At 42.3% G+C, this 21,479-nt stretch overlaps 1 protein-coding gene across 2 annotated transcripts in view; it reads right to left on the reverse strand.

Moving 5' to 3' along the window:
* CLDN18 (claudin 18) overlaps window positions 1-21,479 on the reverse strand; it is a 38,615-nt gene that overhangs the window by 15,461 nt on the left and 1,675 nt on the right. The window contains exon 1 of one of the 2 annotated variants that reach the window (XM_049870283.1): window positions 13,298-13,618. The exons of the other annotated variant lie outside the window; for it this stretch is intronic. Coding sequence (XP_049726240.1) covers window positions 13,298-13,517 — 220 coding nt within the window. The 5' untranslated portion in view covers window positions 13,518-13,618. Of the gene's footprint in view, window positions 1-13,297; window positions 13,619-21,479 lie in introns of those variants that run through there. 2 annotated transcript variants of the gene reach the window in all.

Here is a 21,479-nt window from a genome sequence, read left to right on the forward strand (position 1 = left end):
AAGGTGTTGCTGAAGGCCCTTTAAGATTTAAGGGGTCTCTCGTGTCTACTCTTAACAGCCACAAAAGCACCACATCTACAGTGTCAGAGAAGAGGTAAAGGGCATCATTTTTCTCTTATTTGAAATAGCTTACATTTTAAAAAATCTAATTATTTAAGCAATTAATGCTTATTTAAAAATTTCAGATCCTACTACAAAAAGAATAAAAAACAATATTCTGTAATCCCATCTCTTAGGGATAACTATCTTTAACAGCTTGGTGGGTGGTTTTCCAGGAAGGCATTTTTAGTTTTTGTTTGGTGTTTGCAAATTCCTTAAACTTCAGTTTGTTTGGAAATGTCTTAATTTTGCCTTTATATTTGAGAGACAGTTTTGCTGGGTATATAATTCTTAGCTGGCAATTTTTTTTCCTTCAAGGTTTTATATATGTCATCCCATTGCCTTCTTGCCTGCATGGTTTCAGCTGAGTAGTCCGAGCTTATTTGTATTGACTCTCCTTTGTAGGTGACTTTTTGTTTATCCCTAGTTGCTCTTAAAATTCTCTCTTTATCTCTGGTTTTTCAAGTTTGATTATAATATGTCTTGGTGACTTTCTTTTGGGATCTACCTTGTATGGGGTTTGATGAGCATCTTGGATAGATATCTTTTCATCTTTCATGATATCAGGGAAGTTTTCTGCCAACAAATCATCAATAATTCTGTCTGTATTTTATGTTATCCCCCTGTTCTGGCAGTCCAATCACTCATAGGTTATTTCTCTTGATAAAGTCCCACATAATTCTTAGGGTTTCTTCATTTTTTTAATCTGATTTTTCTTCAAATATATTGGTGTCAAGTGTTTTATCTTCAGTCTTACTAATTCTGACTTTCATTTCCTCAATTCTGCTCCTCTGACTTTCTACCGAGTTGTCTAATTCTGTAATTTTATTGCTAATCTTCTGAATTTCTGATTGCTGTCTCTCTATGAATTCATACAGCCTATTAATTTTTCATTATGTTCTTGAATAACCTTCTTAATTTCCTCAGCTGATTTATTTCTGTGTTCCTTGGCTTGTTCTGCATTTTGCCTAATCTCCTTCCATATCTCTGGAAGAGTTCTGTATATTAATCTTTTGTATTCTACCTCTGGTAATTCCAGGAACACATCATCATCTGGAAGATTCCTCAATTCTATGTTTTGGGAGTTCATTGAAGCGATCATGGTCTGCTTCTTTATGTGATTTGATATCAGCTGTTGTCTCCGAGCCATCTATAAGTTATTGTATTAATTTATTTTATGTTTGCTAACTGTGTCCTAGCTTCTTGCTTTGTTTTGTTTTGATAAACCCAAATAGGCTGCTTGAGTGAGCTAACTTGATTATTGGAGGCTTTGAAGCTCTAATGTCTTGTCAGCAGATGGCTAGAGCTGTTACCAGGTTTATGAGCCTAGGAGTCCATTTACTTTTCTTGTACGGATTCAGCTCAGGCATCCATGTAGTCAGTCACCAAGTGTTTGTGGTGCAGGCTCTCACTTATGGTCTTAGAGGAGCAGTGGTGATTGGTGTATGCACAGGTTTCTGGTTGCAGCAGGGGGTCATGCTCTGAGCAAGACAGGGGGCTGACAACCTTCCCTGGAGTGTCCGTGAGGGAGGTGCATCCCTGTTCTCCAGAGTGCACAGGTGGGTGGGCTCTGCAGCTGTATCATAGGCACCTAGTGCTTTTAACTGTAAGGATTGGGAGGTACCACTTATCCTTGGACCCCTGTCATGGGTGGCTAGGTGGCATGGGTGGAGCCACTAGTCCTCAGGTCCCTGATGTGGGTAGGTGAGGATTCTGCTTAATAGACACAGCTGTGTCAAATGTCAAAAACCTGCCTCTCCACCACACAGCTGAAACAGTTAAAGTCAGACCTCAGGCACATACACCCTTGCAATGCAACAACGACCTAGCTGCTGAAGTGGGCCACATAGGTCCACGCAGGGGTGAAAGGACTTCAAACTCTGTGGACTGCTTGTGTGTGGACAGGAGCCGCGTCTGTCCTGAGTTCCCTATTTAGGGGAGTCAGCAGATTATTTCCCCCCATTTGTTAATTTGTTCCTTCTCCAAGGCCAGGAGAATGGCTCAGAACATGCAGCAGAACCTACCTCAGGTCCAGAGAAATCGGCTGTCACTGAAGCCAGCTCAGGGCAAAGGGAGGAAGGATCAGATAAATGAAAGAGAGTTCTTTCAAACAGGGAGCTATTAAATCTGTGTGGTAAATTAGATGCAATCACTTATGACAAAAGGGCTGTTTTTTGCTGATTCCGGAGGTACGAATAGATTCTGTGCCACTGGCTCTCTGTGGCTATGGAAACTGTGTCCTGAATGCTACTGCCAGCCCTGCTGCGGTTACACCAGGGGATCAGAGCTGAGGGGCGCTGGTTCCCGCTAAGTCAGGCCCGGCAACTCCTCGTTGCTTCTGAACCATCTCTCCCTCTCCCTGCTGCTCTGTCTGATTTCTTAACTTTGATGTTAGGAGCTCCTAGTTTGTCGTATATGTAATCAATTCACTTGTTTTTTCAGGTCTTTGTTGTAAGAGGGACCACCAGAAACATCTGACTACTCTGCCATCTTGGCCCTGCCTTCTCCAGGAAGGCATTTTTTAAAGAGGAGAAATAAAACTTCAGTGAGAGTCATACTGCTGCCAAGACACCAAGGAAGCAAGTCAGAGGTCAACCAGGAATGCAGACAGTTAGAGATCTTGTAGAGTTCCAATAATAAGGGGCCTCTGGGGTACGCTTAAAAACACTTAGGGACCAGTTAATAATGCCTAGGCAAAATTCAAATTTGGGGATGGAAAAGGAACAGGAGAAATACTTAATATATTTTTTTCTTTTTGAAGAAGTTGCCAAGGGACAGTCTACAGTGTTGTAGGCAGGAGGCTCAGAGGAAGCTATAAACTATACAGAAAGCTCTGCTCTGCCTTAAGTAGCTAATTGTAAAATTTGATGGAGAGTAATTCAGAGCTTTTCAGACATTTAATAATTTTCATCCTTATTAAAAAAAAACCCTGAAATGTAGGTAATATAATTATCTCCATTTTACAGTTGAAGAAATTGAGGCTCACAGGTTAAGTAACTTGCCCAAGATGACACTTCAAGGGAAAGGTAGACCTGGGCATCAACACAGAACTGTCGCCAAAATCATCACTTTCTCATCACAACACATTGCTTTGAAAAATCTTATCTAGACACAGGGAGCTGTAGCCTCCGAGCAGAATATATCCGCCGGACTTTGAGACTCAGCCATAAAATATCATTCTCCGAAATAGGTGCTAAGAATGTATAAAGGAGCATTCTACCAAAATCATCTGAAATAATCTGCCCTGGGAGATTATTTATAAATGTGACTCTTGATAGAAGGGCATCATCATCTCCTCCAGGAATCCTGGGAGGGAGCTCTCTTAAATCTCTATGGGAAAATTTCCATCTCAAACATGACCAACATCAGTGGAGTTGCCAGTTTATTCACCATAAGGTGTGTATCATGAAGCAATTTTTCATGATGAAAGAATTGGTGATTGATGAAAAATATTGAAAAGAAGAGAGGCAGGTCATGAAGAATTTATTAAAGAGCCTTCTGACATGTCTGTGGGACAGAGGCCCTGACAGCCTTCTCACCGGGTAGTCTCTGTGCTAGAGATGATGGTATCCAGCTGCTCTAGCTCCATGCTGCTGACCTTCATTCACTTGCTTCTGATTCTCTTCTCCCTAAGAAACTTCTAATTTTAACTTGGCTTCTCTTTTAGTAAGAGATTTGTACAAGCATCCATCGTCAGTCTCAGTCTCACTGGATTTTCATTGGTTCAAGGTGTGGACCAATCAATCCTCCAGCATCAGATCATTCCTAGGAGAACTGATAACATTGACATCCTGGACATGCCAGCTAACTTCTGATGCTAGAACCATGGTGACTCCGGTTTGACACAGGGAACCCATGAAGGCCTTGAAGTGGTCCTTGGACTTACTCCTAATATAGCAGGTCTCTAATGGCTCACCTCTGTCTTCCAAAGCCTTGCCTAGTGGCTTTGCTGGCAGCAAGGATAATGGGGACAAACACCCTGTATGTTCCCTCAACAACAAATACAAACCTGTGTCGTCTGCGTGTGCATTCATTTATACCTTCATGTACTCATGCCAGCAGATGTTAGTGTACTCTAATAGTCATTTATTAATATTATTTAATATTAATACACTCATCCATGAATTCATTCACTCATTCAGCAATTTTTTAAGCTCAAATCTTCTGCAAAGCCCTTTGCCAGATACTGTAGTAGGGATAAAATTTCATGAGAAATGATCTCTGCCTTCAAGCAGTTTTTAACCTGGAAAGATTAGATTTTTACCTGGAGCCCTGAACCTCAAACTTCATTTCACCTTGGTCACTTGTGGGTCAGTGACTCTCCTTCAACTGAGTGGTTCTAATATTTGTTCCTGAAAATACACCATGTGTGTGCCATAGCTGTGGCAGAGCTATGTAGCCTTCCCTGATATTGTTGGGTGAGAAGGGATGATGATACTGGTGGATGGGAGGTGAAAGCACTATGGACTTGCTTGATGTAGAGAATTGCGTCTGGTGTGCCACAGGAGCTCATGAGAAGTGAAGCCCTGACCAGTCTGTCTCTGTCTGTCTTTTTCCTTAAGCTTTCAGATGTCCTCTTGCTTCTGCTAGGTTAGGTTTTCATGGTAAGTCCTCACGTCTTTCCTGCTTTCTTTTTATCTATGGATTTCCAATGAGCCCTAGCTTCTGCTTTGAACCAGGTGTCCACCCTGACCTTGAGCTTCTTTTTATTTTTTGGAGCCTCCTTTCAGCTTACTTCTACCTCTTTCTACCAGCCTGAAGTTGGAAAAGACCCAACATTGTTTTACATCTTGTAGGGCCAGCACCAGAGCCAAAATTCTGGGCATGAATAGGTGGACCAAGATCTCAAGTTCTGCCCATGCCTAGTAATGATGATGGAAATGCAGGGTGGTGACCTGAATTTCACTCTAGCTAGAAGGTTCTACCATCTGGGATTTTAATCCTTCTCTATAGGTAGAAAACTAGAGAAACTGCCCCCCAAACATGCAGGTTTCTCTTTTAGTCACTTTGTTTCTTATTTGGTATTCTAATCAAGAGGCTTAGGCTTATCAGCTGATAAGAGGTGAGTCAATGGACTCTATAGACTGATTTCCTGCACCAAAGGTGTGACTACAGCATTCTTCCCTGTGAACAGCAAGGTATTATCAGACCTGAAGGGCAGGCAGAATTCAGGACTGAAAGAAACAAACAGAGAAATGGGAACTAAATGTTCCCTCCCTGTTGCAAAATACCTCATTCCCCCAAAGTGACTATGGACAAACAGGTGAGGTGCCCTTCCTGCAAAGACTTAGGGTGGTCATTCTCAACTCTGGCTACACCTTAGAATCTCCTGGGGAGCTTTTAAAGACATATTAATATTTTGGCCCCACTCCCAGAGATTTTCACTTAATTGTTTAACAACATAAACCTTAAGGAATAATGTGGAAAAACATCTCCCAAGAAGGGCTCAGGTGGAGAAGCACAGAGTGGGGGGCTGAGAGGAAAGAGTTCCCAGTGGCTGACACCATTTTGCTGGTGAGGTAGGATGGGGCTGATGAGACAGCCATTTCACCAGGAGCCAAGGACCTAGACCTCGGGCCCACCCACCTGGGGAAGGATCCACACCCTCAGACACAGCTTATCCTCAGACTGGAGGCAGGTAGAGCTAGTGGAGGAGACTTTGGCAAGCGGTGGAGAGCCTTTGCAGAGTGGTCTGAGGAGGCTCCAGAGAAGGGAAGTCTGAGGCTAGACTCCAGAAGAAAGGCCCATCAGAACAAAGTGGAAGAGCCTAGATTCTCCAGAGATCTGAGGGAACCAACATGGAAGTCCTTTGTATCTTGTGAGATTCTACAGAATGATGGGATGCCAGTTGAGTGTCCTTACACAAGTCATTTAACCTCATTGAAGCTGAGTTTCCTCAGCTCTGGAGTGAGATAAAGATGTCTCTTGCATAGAGGTGCTGTGAGAATCAGATGTTACTTAGTACCATCATAAAACTAAGCCTGGCTCAATGCCTATCAGTTTCCTCCCCTTTCTTAAAAAGAAACAATCCCTGACCATCCATCCCAGGCTTTGGCTTGTACTGACTGGATTGAAAGTTTAGGTCTCTCACATGGTGATAAAATACAGTTGAAGATTTGAAACAGTCACGTGTGAGGGATTGTGGTGGGGAAGAAAGGAAAAGTGTTTGAGAAGAGGTGGAAGGGAAAGACCTGGATTCGGTGGCACTGAGTCAGAGGAGATCAGGAAAATTGGACCCAGAATCTGGTTGGCCATGAGTAGGGGAGCTAGGTGATGGGTGAGGCAGTGCACTATGTTCTTACCCTCACTGCCCTCCCTTTTCACCTCTAAGCTGAGGTCCAACTCCATTAACTTTGATGAAGTGTCTCCCCATCAAGAAATGATGCCACACCACTGACAGTCCAGTTTAGGGCATGATGTGGGTGAATGCCCTGGGGTACCAGTGGCGCAGTGGTTAAGTGCTCAGCTGCTAACCAAAAGGTTGGCAGTTCAAATCCACCAGCCACTTCTTGGAAATTCTATGGGGGCAGTTCTACTCTCTCCAATAGGGTTACTATGAGTCAGAATTGACTCAAAGGCAGTAAGTTTTTGTTTTGGCCCTGCCATCAAAACAGCCACCACCACAACAAGCTGAGAAGGCATTCTGACTCTTGGGTTTACATAGCTTTGGTGTTGCGAAACCAGGGCAAACAGGCTCCTCTCATACCCAAGTCTCATGCTCTCTTGAGTTTTGGAGGCATATTTGCAGATCTTCATGGTGTCGCCTTCACACACACAATAAAAAAAAAAAAATAACACCCATTGTTGAGTTGATTCTGACTCATGACAACTCCATGTGTTGCATAGCAGAACTGCTCCCTAGGGTTTTCTTGTTGTAACCTTTACAGAATTAGATTGCCAGGCCTTTCTTCCATGGTGCTGCTGGGTGAGGTTCAAACCACCAACCTTTTTGCATCACCCAGGGACCTCGCACACATGATAGTGTATAAATATTGAGATGTTTGTCCACATATATAAAAGGCATGTTTGTGTTAAAATATTTGTCTCTCTTCAGTTTGACTGACAACCAAGAGGCCCACTAGATGTCATTTCAACTTTATAAGTGACAATCACTGTACCTCCCTGGACCAGTCTGTTCCACCAAAAATTGGAGAAAGACAAGCTAGTTTCACTGGACTGTAGTGAGCATTAGACTTTATGTGAAAAACATGCAGGCAACAACAAGATGTAAACAAACAGGGCTGCTCCTTTAAAAAAGATACTTAAGAGCAGTCATATATATTTTTTCCCCTTAGGATTTTTGCTTCAGGTCTTGTCAAATTGTTCTCTGAGTTAAATGTTACATAATTAAAAAAAAAAAATTTCCCCTGGAGTGTAACTATGACTGACAGGTTAATGGGAAACTCCCTGTTTCCTTTCTTTTTTTGCACATTGAGATATAAAGGGGAAAATGCAGCCAGTCGCCTGAAAAGGGGCTGAGAAAACAGTGAAGTGGTCAGAACACAAGCGGGGAGAGGGACAGAAAGGAGAAAAAGAAGTGACTTAAATAATCTTTACTTCAGATATTTGGATTCATAAAATATGCTTGATTTTGGAGAAGAAAGAAGTCTGGAAGACCAAATCTCCTCACTGTTTATCTGAGAGTTTTGGGCGGTGTAGACCCAACAGTGATGATTTCATGATGCCAACTGCTAGGTCTTATATGTGGCTTGCAAATCACATTCACAAAAATGCCTTATAATGAGCCGTTTCACAGTTGGGGAAAATGAGATCAAGAGGTGTGGGTGGCCAAGCATACCTTTGATCCCAGTTCACCTGTCTCTAACTGGAGGGCCCTGCCACTGTCAGTTCGAATGTTTGCAAACACATTTGGGAAAAACATTACTTGTGTGTGATGCCTCCATGGAGCCAGAACATGAGTTTCTAAGTTTTTTGCCTCCACTCCATCTGTCTTCTGCTCTTCCCTTCTACCATTTCCAGGGAGGGGAAATGGGAAAGATGTGCAAGTTATCCACTCTTTAAACTTAGTACATAGTGAATAGTTAACGATATTGCTGTAAGTGTGTGCCAATATGTCCTTTGCATTTATCATGCTGAAGCCCAGAACAATCTCTTCAATTCTGAAGGCAACCCCTCCTAGCTGGAATGTAGAGACAGAGCCTAAGCACAGGGCAGGGGAAGTACACAGCTTTGAAGGCATTCAGCCTTGTGCTCACCTCCTGATTCTGCCATCATCTATCCCTGGGACCTTGGGCATGTTACCTTGTCCCCTCTCTGAGCCTCCATTTCCCATAAAAATAAAGCTAATACACACCTCCCTGTATTGTTGTGAAGAATAAACTGGAGAGCTTATGCAAAGTAGCTGTTTTTATTTCTGGGCATTGCCCTCAAGCACCATATGCCACAAGGGCTGTTTGGAACATAGGAAGAGGGAGTCATGGGCCATAAATTATACCGAGGTGGCAATATATAGGTAAACAGTCCTGCTACCACCACTATTCACCTCGTTAATCTATCTGCAGATTACATAATACAACTTGTTGAACTGAATTATTCTATGGCTCTAAATTCCAAATAGACATGATACATGTTCATCAGATGAACAAAAAATTAAGTGATATTTTGTAAGAAAAGTACTTGTACTTAGTAAGGGTTTAGTAAGTGGAAACAATTAGGATTATTAATTAAAGTGTTATAACGGTACCTTCTTCATGCCTTTATAGTACTTTAAGGCTTACTTCTCAGCTGGGAGGTGGTACTTGCCTGGGTTCTAGGTCAAAATGAAATTCTCTGTACCAGCTCTCTGTAACCTTTTGTTTCTATATCTAGTAGGCATTTCGCCTAGCTCCTCTGCTTCAGGCTCCTTGTCATTCTCAAGAAAATGCTTTAAGTGGCTGCTTTGGGTTGCTAAGTCCCCTCTAGGTGTTAGGCCCTGGCTGGTTAGTGTTATCCCTTACAGCTTCTAAGCATCCCACAAGTGTCCTCAGCCACCCTCCTGCCTCTTCTCTGGTTGCTGCATCTCCTTACATTCCTGCCTCTAGCTTCTGAGCCATGCCCCCCCTGGTAACCTTCCTACCCATTCCTTACCTCAGATAGTCAAGAGTAAGTCATCACACAAATATTTGTATTTCTGGATACCAAATGACATGTAGCCACTCCTGCTGTATGAGGACAGGCTACCCCACACTTCTAGAAAATACTCTCTGTGGCCATAAATTGTCAGCAATTTAAAATATCTCCTTTTCTATAACCTCAGTTCCAAGAAATGCCTTTCCTGGCTTTTGGTGAAATCCTGTCCCTCGACCCAGACAGGTGGGCCTGGTGCACACCTCTGTGGCAGCTGCCAAGAGCTGTTCCTTGGTTCTAAAGCTGGCTCAGCCCAGGTTGACTTTTCCTAGCACGACTGGGAGACACGACACAGAAGCTGGCACCCACTTTCCCCTGCCCCAATGCCTCAGTGCTTGTTGTGGGCCATACTGGATGTTGGGAGAGATGCAAAACAGGTGTAGTAGGGCCCCAAGCTTACTGACATAGACATAGACCAACAGTTTGCAAGACCCCTAAACACATTGTGGCAGCAGCAGACATTTTGTTTGCAGTCCTTACGATTTAAGGAGGTCTTTCTTCCAGCTCTCTGTGCCCTAGTACCCTTTTCAGAGAGCCCAGGACCTTTCCCTTTGTGGGTCTGAGCCACCTCAGGGCTCCTGGGTGGTAGCTGGGTTTCTTCTCTAAGCATTCTCAGACTGGCCTGACATGAAGTAAAAGTACATACCAAGTAATACCAAAACTGCTCCCTTCCCTCCATTTCCCTCTCCTTCCTTGCTCCACTGTTCCTTTCTTCTTCCTTACTTCCTGGAAAAATTGATTTTTTAAAAATCAAAGGTGTGCTTTTTTCCCATGACTGTACATACATTCTTTTGATAATTATGTGCTAAGAAATTTTTATAATACAAAAGCCTCCTTCCTTCCTGATTCCCCTCTACCCTCACCAGAATGCCTGGCTTCTGAAATAGCACAGTATATATTATCTTGTATCAGACAATATTTTATACATAGAGAAACTAATGTTTGTCTGAAGGATGAATATAAATTAATGGTGTGTATTTGTTTGCACTCCCATTGGGTTTGATTGTTTGGTGCTGAAACAATTATCTGTCTAGAAGAATTGAAACCAGTGTGGTGGTTTCCTTGCAGCCCAGGAAGTTACTGTCCTTGTGGTAGACATAGTTGGTTGTCATGGATTGACTTCTGTCGCCCCAAAAATGTGTGTATCAACTTGGTTAGGCCATGATTTCCAGTATTCTGTGGTTGTCCTCCATTTTGTGATTGTAATTTTATGTTAAAGAGGATTAGGGTGGGATTGTAATACCCATACCAGGTCACATTCCTGATCCAAAGTAAAAGGAGTTTCCCTGGGGTGTGGTCTGCACCACCTTTTAACTCTCAAGAGATAAAAGGAAAGGGAAGCTAGCAGAGAGGGGAACCTCAAACCACCAAGGGGGGGAGGGGGCAGAGCATGTCCTTTGGACCTGAGATTCCTGAAATGAGATGCTCCCAGACCAAAGTAACACTGATGACAATGACCTTCTTCTGGAGCTGACAGAGATAGAAAGGCTTTGCCTGGAGTTGGCACCCTGAATTCAGACTTCTAGCCTACTGGGCTGTGAGAGAATAAACTTCTCTTCATTAAAGCCATTCATTGTGGTATTTCTGTTATAACAGCACTAGACGACTAAGACATTGGTACTCACCAAACAGCCATATTCTCTCCATCTTTCAGCCCCCAGGAACATATGACTAGTTCTGGCCAAGGGACTGTGAGTGGAAGTGACATATGTCACTTCCAGGCTGGGGCAGTTAAGATCTAGTATGCATCCTTCAGTCCTTCCATCTCTGCCTCAGCATCCCTTAATAGTGTAGCTACAAGAGGCAGGAGGCTGCTCTGCCCACCATATGGACAAGAAGTAAACTTTTGTTGTGTTAAGCCACTGAGAAGCTGATATTAACTACTCTATTATAGTCCCTGAAACTCTGGTTCTTGTCACATAACAGGCATGCAAAAGATATTTTTAGTGAATGCGTAAATTAATCTGCTTGAGGCAGAAGGAGGATCAGGTCCTTTCTATGCATGGAGCCACAATAACAGGCCATTGCAGTACAGAGGCAATCTACTGTGCTTTTTGGGGGAAACCTTTGACTTGTTTTTAATAGCTCACACGAACACTTAAAATGAAGTATTCTTTTACTAAGTTCAACTTAGTTATCAACAATTTGCTGAATGGTCACTATGTACCAGGCCCTATCTAGCTAAAGTAACCTGCAACACAGACGCTGAATGAGACCAATATACAAATAACCAAGTTAGAAACCAGATTGGGAAGGGCAAAGAGTGAGAGGTGGTGGAAAAATTTAGTCTCTTACCTTGACTGTCAGTGACTCAGGAGAGAGACAGCACTTGACGATGATCAGAATCAAGGGAATATTTTCCAGGAAAGAAGGACATAGACAAGTAGGAAGAAGGGATGAAAGAGGCAGAAAGGAAAGAGGCTGATCAGCAGAGCAAGATCTCAGAGGTGATGGCGTGGTACCTTCAGAGCTTGGCAGAGAGGTGGGCCTTGGATGGGAAATGGGGAGGTAAACTTGCTCTACAGAAAGAAGAACTGTCAAGGTGGAGAGACTCTAAGAGAGTTCATGGAGGACAAGGCCATTTAGTAGAACAAGAAAAAGAAGTGAGGGTGGCAGTGATGAGGGTTGGCAGTTTAGGAGAGTGGGAAGATTTTGGGAGCTCCTCATGTGGGAACTCTGAGTCAGAGTGAGCAGGATATTGATAATGTGTGGTGGAGCCTCAGGAAGAGATTATCGAGCATGAAGTCAAGGGAAGTTATGTTGTAATATTGAATATGAATCAGTCTGTTTTCTTCATTTAATAGTTAAAGTTAGGTTTAGTTAGCAGCCCAACAAGCCATGGTTCTTGCATCTCTTCCCTTCTGAGTTCTCCTCTCACACTACAATGTAACTCACCTGCCCCCCTCAGCCTGGCTTTCTTCCCTCCACCAGGATCTACCTTTCGCCTTCCCCCAGGCAAGTCTCAATGAGTCACAGTCCTGTTGGTCCTGAATACTGGTAGCTTCCAAAAATGGATTTGAATACAACCAGGTTCATCTACTCTCTCACTCTCATTTTATTTCTTTCCGAAAATGAAGGTGAATTAAGTGCTTTTCACAATTCAATTTCAAGAGCTTCCCAGGCTTTTTACACATTTGTGCAAATTGATTTCCATATATCTGTTTACCAGATGTTTGCTTCAAAGAGAGGCAGAAGCCAGCACTGTTCTCTCCACCACACTCAAGTCTTGGCCACCCCTTTGAGCCTCTGATTAGCTTAACCTTTTATTATCTTTTTGCTTTTTGTAAAAATAACAAAATTCAAAGAGCATTCCCATAATATCCAGAAGGAAAACTTGCTATGATGCATATTTGAGGTAATTATCATATTAAAAGCAGGGATTTAACTTGTTTTGTCCTCATGGGTGAAAGGATGTCACATCTACAATTATACGTATTTTAACGTACTTTGGTTTTTGGCAGTGTATACCAGAACTTCTCAACAAATGCAGAAAAAGGACATTTATAAGTTAATGTTAGTAAGATTTTGGAGGGGGGGCACCCACAGAGACACCAACTTTTCAAAGAAAAATTTAATTGAACTGCAAATGATACTAAATGACCTTTCCATACTTTTTTTTTTTGGCCATAACAAAATACTCACCATCTTTCTTCCCTATTCCCACGTGTGTGCAGTCATGTGCAGGTACACATACACCCACGTGCACACATACTGACACAATTTATTTTCTAGTTGAGAAACATTAGCTGATTCTATGAATTATGCCCTTAACACAGACCCACTCTTCTCGTGACCTGCTTCTTTACTAGCCATTTCTTTCATTTGGAATTCTCCAGTTTTTCCCCTATGGTGTCTGTGTCTCTGTGACTATCACCCTTTCTGACACAAGGTCAACTTCTTCTCTTATTCACACCTTTTATTCTGAGCCATATCTGCAAGGGTCACACCCAGAGGTGAGAGAGTGGCTCAGTCCATGTGGCAATTTCCGAGGCCCCTAATCTTTGGGGTGAGAGCAAACAGCACCTTTGCTGCCCTCTCCTGGTCCTGCTAAGTGGTGTTGGATGGTGCCTACCTGGAAGGCCCAGGATGGTGAAGTAGGGCCGACACTCAGTGAATCCTGAGCTCTGCCTCACGCAGCTTCTCCAGAGCCCCTCGTACTGGAACACAGAGGTGACAGGGTTGTCGTACAGGTCCTGGGTGCTCCACATGTCCATCCCCGTGGCGGCAATGCAGCCCGCCAGTCCCAGAATGGACAGGAGGAAACCCACCACTTGGTATGTGGTGGTGGACATGGCCTGAGCCCCCTTGTCCTCTGGCCACCACCTCGGAAGAAGCTGCCGCCTTCCTCCTGTGGAAAGTGTGGACCCAATGTGCTCCTGAGAGAAGCTCTTCTAATCAGATGGTTTGCCTCAGCTTGTAGTGTTTGCTCACAGTGTTTTCCTTAGATAGTCCAGTTTCACTCTTGGTTCAAGGGCATTATTTTTTCATTTGTTATGGAAGTGGCGCCAGAAGGTACTTGTCCTGCTGAGCTCCACAGGCCCAGATGGTTGAGGGCAAATCAGTCTGAGTGAATGGAAGGACCCTGTCCCCCAAAGCCCCCAAGACGGGGATAGCAGCCACTGCCACCCCCATCTCTGCCCTGCCCTGAACACATTGCCATCTGGGTGGAAAGTTGATGTGTCTACCACCACTGAGAACCCCCACGAGCCCTTCCTTTAGGCCCTATTCTGCACTGGAGGCCACTTTGTCTAATCTCACTTAAAATAAATGGTCCTGCAAAACTCTCTTCCACATTTTCTTCTCACTACTCATAAACCACATTTTGCTTGCGCCTTCCCATTTTGATCTTACGGTAAAGAGTAGGGCAGGTATTATGATTCTTATTTTACTTTAGGTGAGTTGACTGAGGTACAAATAGGTTAAGGAACTTGCCCAAGCATCTTGATTGGTAAATAATTTAAAAATGGCACAAGTGGGACACCTGCCTCAACTTCCAGTGTGGTGTTCCCTCCTTCTGTATCTCCATATGGAGTGGTAGGGGCAGGCAAAGTTGTCCCTACTTTTGAGAAGAGGAAGCCAAGTCCTAGAGATATGCTTTCAGTCCCCAGGTATCAGAGCTGGGATGAGAAGAAGTGAAGCATCCTCTCGAACTCCATCTCATCCTGTCATTCATGCCACAAGAATCTCATGAAGATCATGTGGTGGACACAGAAGTTTCCACCAAAGGCCAGAGGAGGCCCCAGGGGTGCCAGGGCCAAAGACCACCAACCTGGCCACTACGACACCTAGGATTTGCTCCTGACACTGTCTTTAACATGCTGTGTGCTTTGGGCAATTTCCTCAGCCCCCTGCAAGTAAGTCACAGTTTATTCATTTGTAACATGTGGGGTCTAAACTACACCACTTCAGAGGCCCTTTCAAGATGTCATGCACTGTTGTCTACATTTTGCAGAAAAGTTTTCACTGTAATTGATGAAAATATCAGGAACTGTGCAATCATAAAAAAGTGAGACTTGGCTGAAGAGATCAGCCATTGCATTCCTTCTACACAACTCGAAAGTGTTAGAGAATTGATCCACCTGCTGCTTCTTTCTTTGGGTGACATATGTCTGGCATTTGAGTTCAAAGACATTTTAATCCATCCTTCCCCAAATCTGGATTTCAATGCCCTGAAACACACACACACACAGGCAATTTCTAAATTCTACAGTAATTCTCCAGGAAACAAGCTGTGGGCAGCTGGGTATTTCAATGCACCCAGCTACCACTCTTGTGGTTTATTCTCAGCAAACACAGAAAGCAAATATGGAGTGTCACCCCCTTAATTTGAACGGAGGCAACATCTCGCTTGACTGCACCTCCTGCTTCAGGTTCTGTGGTCAGTATTCACAGAGAATGAAGCATGAACCAGAAAACCCAAAATTAGAGAAAGCAAGAGTTACACTTTTTAATGCAAAATAGTGCTGATGGTTTGTGTGTCCCCAAACTGATATACCAAGCCCAAGTCTAAAAGGTAAGGGGAAGACTACAAGAAGTGGCACTGGTGTCTGCTGGTGGACAGGGATTGACCAATTAGATTGGAAACTTTGTTAAAGTAATTCAGGAATGATTTTTGCCACTGTTTTTGTTGATAGGGGTCCACCTTAGTCTTATTTCAAGAGGTAGGCTTTTCATTCACAAAAAGATCCACCAGTTTGGTTTCCACTAATCTATTTTAAAATACTTGTCTACCTCCCACCCCCAATTGCAGCATCTATATGTCTCCAAAATAATTAACTGAAAATGAAAAACAATTAAAAAAAAATAGGTTATTTCCAATCATCTGTTTTCACTCTAGGAGAAGCCCTGATGATGCAGTGGTTAAATTGCTCAATTTCAAATCAAAAGTTTATTGGTACAAACCCACCAGCTGCTCTGAGGGGGAAAGATGTGGCAGTCTGCTTCTGTAAAGATTACAGCCTTGGAAACCCTATGGGTTTCCCTAAGGGAAATCATCCCCATATTTAGGTTCAAATATGGATCTGAGGTGCCATTTCAGGTTGTAAATTTCTAGGAGTTTATATTATTTTTTTCTGACATTGGACAAAGCATTTTCACCACCGTTTCTTTTCACATTTTAGGAATATTAATATAAAAGGATCTGTATTAATTAGGCAAAAGTGATGGTATAAATAATAATACAAATATTATAGAGAGTAATATGGGAGGATTAATTTTAGTATGGAAACCCTGGTGACATAGTGGTTAAGAAGCTACGCTGCTAACCAAAAAGCTGGCAGTTCGAATCCACCAGGCGCTCCTTGAAAACCCTATGGGGCTGCTCTACGCTGTCCAATAGGGTTGCTATGAGTTGAAATCCACTTGACGACAACGGGTTTAATATTAGTACAGAGCCTGGTGGCCCAGTGGTTAAGAGCTACGGCTGTTAACCAAAAGATCAGCAAGGCGGATCCACCAGGTGCTCCTTGGAAACCCTATGGGGCAGTTCTAATCTGTCCTACAGGGTCACTATGAGTCGGAACCAACTCAACAGCACCTAACAACAATATTAGTACGCACCCAAAACCCACTCCCGTTGAGTCGATTCCGACTCATAGCAACCCTATAGGACTGAGTAGAACTGCCCCATAGAGTTTCCAAGGAGCGCCTGGTGGATTTGAACTGCCGGCTCTTTGGTTAGCAGCCATAGCACTTGACTACTACCCCACCAGGATTTCTGTTAGTACACAGGTAGGAAAAATATTCTTTTTCTTTAAGACTATTTCCGCATTGTATATCCCTAATTTCTGATTCCCTGTTTGGTGCTCATAAGGGAAAATGTGCACAGAAAAGTTTGGGAGCAGAGAAAATTTTAACAATCACCCATAATTTTAAATCCTAGAGACCTTATTTGGCATACTTCCTTCTTATCAATTCTCTGCATATATTTTTTTCATTATTAACAGATTATGTAATTTCATATTTTGCTCTTTTCACTTAACTATATACATGCCACGAAAGCTTCTTCTAAACATCATTTAAAATGAATGTATTAGGATTCCATTATATAGAAATGCTCTTATTCACTTAAACAGTGTCTATTCTTATCTAGCTAGATTATTCCTTCCCAGCTTTTTTTTTTGCTATGAAATATAGTTATGATAAACATTTTTGCATGTAACTATTTGCAGCATTTCTGATTGTATTTTTAGAATAGATTCCTAGAAGTGGAACTGAGATGTCAGAGTGTGAATTTTAAAAAAAATCTTTATTATGTAGAACTACATTGCTTTCCATGGATTTTATTTTCAACAGCAGTATTTGAAAGACCTTGTCTCACTACACTATTACCTACCTACATTGTGAATGTGGTAAGTTATACGTGATAAAACTCACTGCGTGGAGTGGATTCCGACTCACAGCAACCCTATAGGACAGAGTAGACCTGCCCCATAGGGTTTCCAAGGCTGCAGTCTTTATGGAGGAGTCCTGATGGTGCAGTGGTTAAGTACTTGGCTGCAACCAGAAGGTCAGAACATAACCTTTACAGGTTTTAAACCTTTACGGAATCTCCCTCAGAGAAGCTAGAGGTTTCCAACTGCTGAACTTCCCGTTAGCAGCTGAATGCTTAACCACTGAGCAGGGCTCCTTTTTTTTTCTGTGGCCATCAAGACGATTCTGATTCATAGTGTTTTTTTTTTTTTTTTATGATATACATGATAACTTCTTTTAATTTGCATCTGTTTGATCACTGATCAGTTTGAACTTAAAAAAAATGTGATGTATTTTTCTCTTTTGAATTGTCAGTTTGTACTTCTTTCTCATGCATTTACTGGAATTTTAGCATTTAGCATAAATAAACTATTTATTTGCTAAGGATGTTAATACATTGCTGTAGTTACTGAAAACAACTTTTCCCGTTAGCTATTTGCTTTTTAATTTTGGTCATCGTTTCACAAAAAAACATACACTCTATTTCATTTTATGTGCTCCCCAGTGCCTGGCACATAATATGAGCTAAATAAATATTTGTTGAATGACATAGTCTCATGACATCACTTTTCCTTTGTGTATTCTTTCATTGTTTCTACACTTATAGTTATTTTTTCCTTTAGAAGACAAAATATTTTAGAATTTTTTTTACAAGATTTAAAAATTTTTATGTATTTTTGCATCTCATCCATCTGGAATTTATTTTGGTGCATGTATTGGTTAATGCTATGATTTATTTTCTTTTTCTCTCAGAAAAAGCTAATCAATAATTTTCACAGCATTTATTGAATAACATTCCCTTTTCCCCATCGCCTTGTAAAACCTGTTCTTTTTATATTAAATTTATGTATGTATTTCTAATTTTTGATTTTGTTCCATTAATCTGTCTGTCCATCCCAGTGCCAAAGCACATTTTTAATTATCACAGCTTTAGAATTTGGTTGACTTTGGGCAGAGTTAGCCCCTCAGTTCACTATTCTTAAAAAAAACCAAAAACTTTAAAAAGTTACTTTTATTTGCTTCCCCTCATATAGAAACCCTGGTGGCACAGTGGCTAAGAGCTCAGGCTGCTAACCAAAAGGTCAGCAATTTGAATCCACCAGCCACTCCTTGGAAACCCTACAGGGAAGTTCTACTCCATATCTATAGGGTTGCTGTGAGTCAGAATCAACTCGATGACAACAGGTTTTGTTGGTTTGGTTTCTTCTCATAGAGGGAGTCCTGGTGGTACAGTGGTTAACTGCTTGGCTGTTAACTGAAAGGTCCAAACTCACCAGCTGCTCTGCAGGAGAAAGATGTGGCCATCTGCTTCTGTAAAGATTATAGCCTCCTATACGGTTATTATAAGTTGGAATCAACTCGACGGCAGTGGGTTTGGTTTTGGTTTTGGTTTGGAGCACTGGAGAGAGATTTGGCAGTCATCTGCAGAGAAGGATCCCATAGCCACACAAGAGAGGAAGCTAACCCGTGCCTCAGAATCCTCTAATGTTCTTAACTGCTGCATGAACAAAAGGTTCACTGTAGCTCAAACAGGAAACAGGTGGGAGAATTTCTCCCCACTCGGTGGTACGAGCGCTCCAAGCTCAAATGAGCCTTGGCTTTGGTGGTCAGTACCACATTCACGTCACTAGTGAGCACTGTATGTTCTTGTCTGTGCACATATCTGATTGCAACAATTATTGGCAGTAAATACACAACAAGGAAACTTTCCTCTCTGTATTAGTTATCTAGTGCTGCTATAACAGAAATACCACAAGCGTATGGATTTAACAAACAGAAATTTATTCTCTCATAGTTTAGGGGGCTAGAAGTCTGAATTCAGGGCACCGGCTCCAGGGGAAGACTTTCTCTTCTGTCGGCTCTGGGGCAAGGTCCTTGTCATCAATCTTCTCTTGGTCTAGGAGCTTCTCAGTGAAGGAACCCCAGGTCCAAGGGACCCACTCCACTCGAGGTGCTTCTTTCTCAGTAGTAGGGGATCCCTCTCCTCTCTGTTCAATTCTTTCTTCTATATCTCAAAAGTCACTGACTCAAGATACAGCCTAAGTCCTGCCTCATTTACTTTACTGTTTTTAATTCTGCCTTATTAACGTGATTAAAAAAACCAAATCCATCGCCATAGAGTGGATTCTGACTCATAGCGAGTCTATAGCACAGAGTAGTACTGCCCCTTAGGGCTTCCAAGGAGCATCTGGTGGATTCGAACTGCCTACCTTTGGATTAGCAGCCAACTGCTTAACCACTTCTCCGTGATAGAGGTTAGGATTTACAACACGTAAAATAACCACATCAGATCACAAAATGGTGGACAACCACACAATACAGGGAATCATGGTGTAGCCAAGTTGGTAGACATTTTTGGGGGACACAATTCAATATATAACACTCCCCAATTCCAGAAATAATTGGGTTAAAATTTCCATTAGAGTTGGATTTCAGTGACACCTTAACACAAAAAGAAACCTAAACCAGTTGCAATCATGTCGATTCTGACTCACGGTAACCCCACGTGTGTCAGAGTAGAACTGTTTCATAGGGTTTTCAATGACTGATCTTTTTTGGGAAATATTTCACCAGGCCTTTCTTCCTAGGCACCTGTGGGTGGACTAGAACCTCCAACCTTCTGATTAACAGCCAAGCACGTTAACAGGTTGTATTGGCCATAATACAGCCTTACCTCAAACGAATAAGACAGTTATCAAGTCACAGGCCTCATTACTATAGACATGAGAGGATTATTCCCTGAGGGAGTTGTGGCTAAGTGTAAGGCGTGATTACCTTGAAGTTATTAACACCATTTTGTAAAACAAACCTATGTGAGTGTCTGTGTTAATAATATTGAAGTCAAAACATTGAAAAAAATACAAAACTGGACTTGAGGCTGTATCTTTGTTTTGTTAAATCTCAAATGCAGTATAACACTACCCTTCACACTAAATTAATTTTAAAATTTGAATTTATTAGTTTTTTAAATATTATTTATATTACATTTGCAAGTATGTTTTTGTACTTGTATAATGATTATATGCATGAAGAATTTAAATCTATCAATTACTTGTATATATTAAAGTAATATTATGATGATTAAATTATGATAATTTAAATCACCATTGAGGGTTTGCAATAATTTTTTTCTTTTAAAAGGCTTCCTACAAAACTCACTTTGAAAAAATACTGCTCTAAATCATAGGATTTTTATGCACAAAGCTCAGGTTGTAGGAGAAGCCCTCAGGTGGTTTTAGTCTGGCCTGTTTTTAGCTCTGTAAGCTTGGACCAGTCACTTTGCCTCTGAGTCTCCATCACCATCTGTAAAGTGATGGAGGTGGTGGCAAGTATAGTCAGCTGTTGTTAGCCCAGTAAACCCTCCAAGGAAGAGTCTGTGTGGGGCTACGGGACCAGACTTAGGCAGGACGTGGGGGCAAGATAGGTGCCCCTGCGCTGCGAATTTATGCTTTGTGTCAGAGACCAACCATGTAGGGCTTCCTGTTGGGGCTACGGGCCTGGTCTTAGGTGCTGACAGGACAGGGTTGGAACCCTGGCTCCAGTTGTAATGTGACCTTGAGCAAGTTCCTCAAACTCAGTTTCCTTGTCTCTAAAACAGTGATAATAACAGCACCAAATTCACAAAATAACACCAGGCAGCAGCTCATTCTAGTGTTAGCGCATGATTTACCACTGTTATTTCCCCTTCGTGAGGCAGCGTCAACCCTCATATGTCACTGAGGGTGACTTTCTCTGCCATGGCCTCTAGCTCTGCACAGACCCAGATCCTACCCTCTGGACAGGTACTATTTTGTGACTAAGATGAGGGAGAATCTAAAAGCAGACAGCCGGGAGGAATTTGGGGGCCCAAAGCTAAGGAGGGATTAACAGGACATAGGGAAGAGGGAGTGGTTTGCTTTTCCTCTAGGTACTTCTCCAGTCTCTCCAGAAGCACTCTGAGTTGGCAGCTGATCACCCACCAATCTGGCTCATTGTTCTGTTCAGAACCAGGTCCTTCCTCTTACCCTGGTTCTATGGCCTCTGCCTTTGACTGCCTCTAGATCCAATCTCTTCTGCATTCTGTTGTCAGGTTTAAAAAAATTCAGAAACCAAACCAGTTGCTGTTGAGTCGATTTTGACTCATGACAGTCCCATATACTTCAGAGTAGAACTGCTCCATAGGGCTTTCATGACTTTTCAGGAGCAGATTGCCAGGCCTGTCTTCCAAATCACCTCTGGGTGGGTTTGAAATGCCAACCTTTTGGGTAGTAGCCCAGTGCTTAACTGTGCCACCCAGGGACTCT

The sequence above is a fragment of the Elephas maximus genome, chromosome 26 (assembly GCF_024166365.1).
Source record: "Elephas maximus indicus isolate mEleMax1 chromosome 26, mEleMax1 primary haplotype, whole genome shotgun sequence".
In the NCBI taxonomy this organism is placed as follows: Eukaryota; Metazoa; Chordata; class Mammalia; order Proboscidea; family Elephantidae; genus Elephas; species Elephas maximus.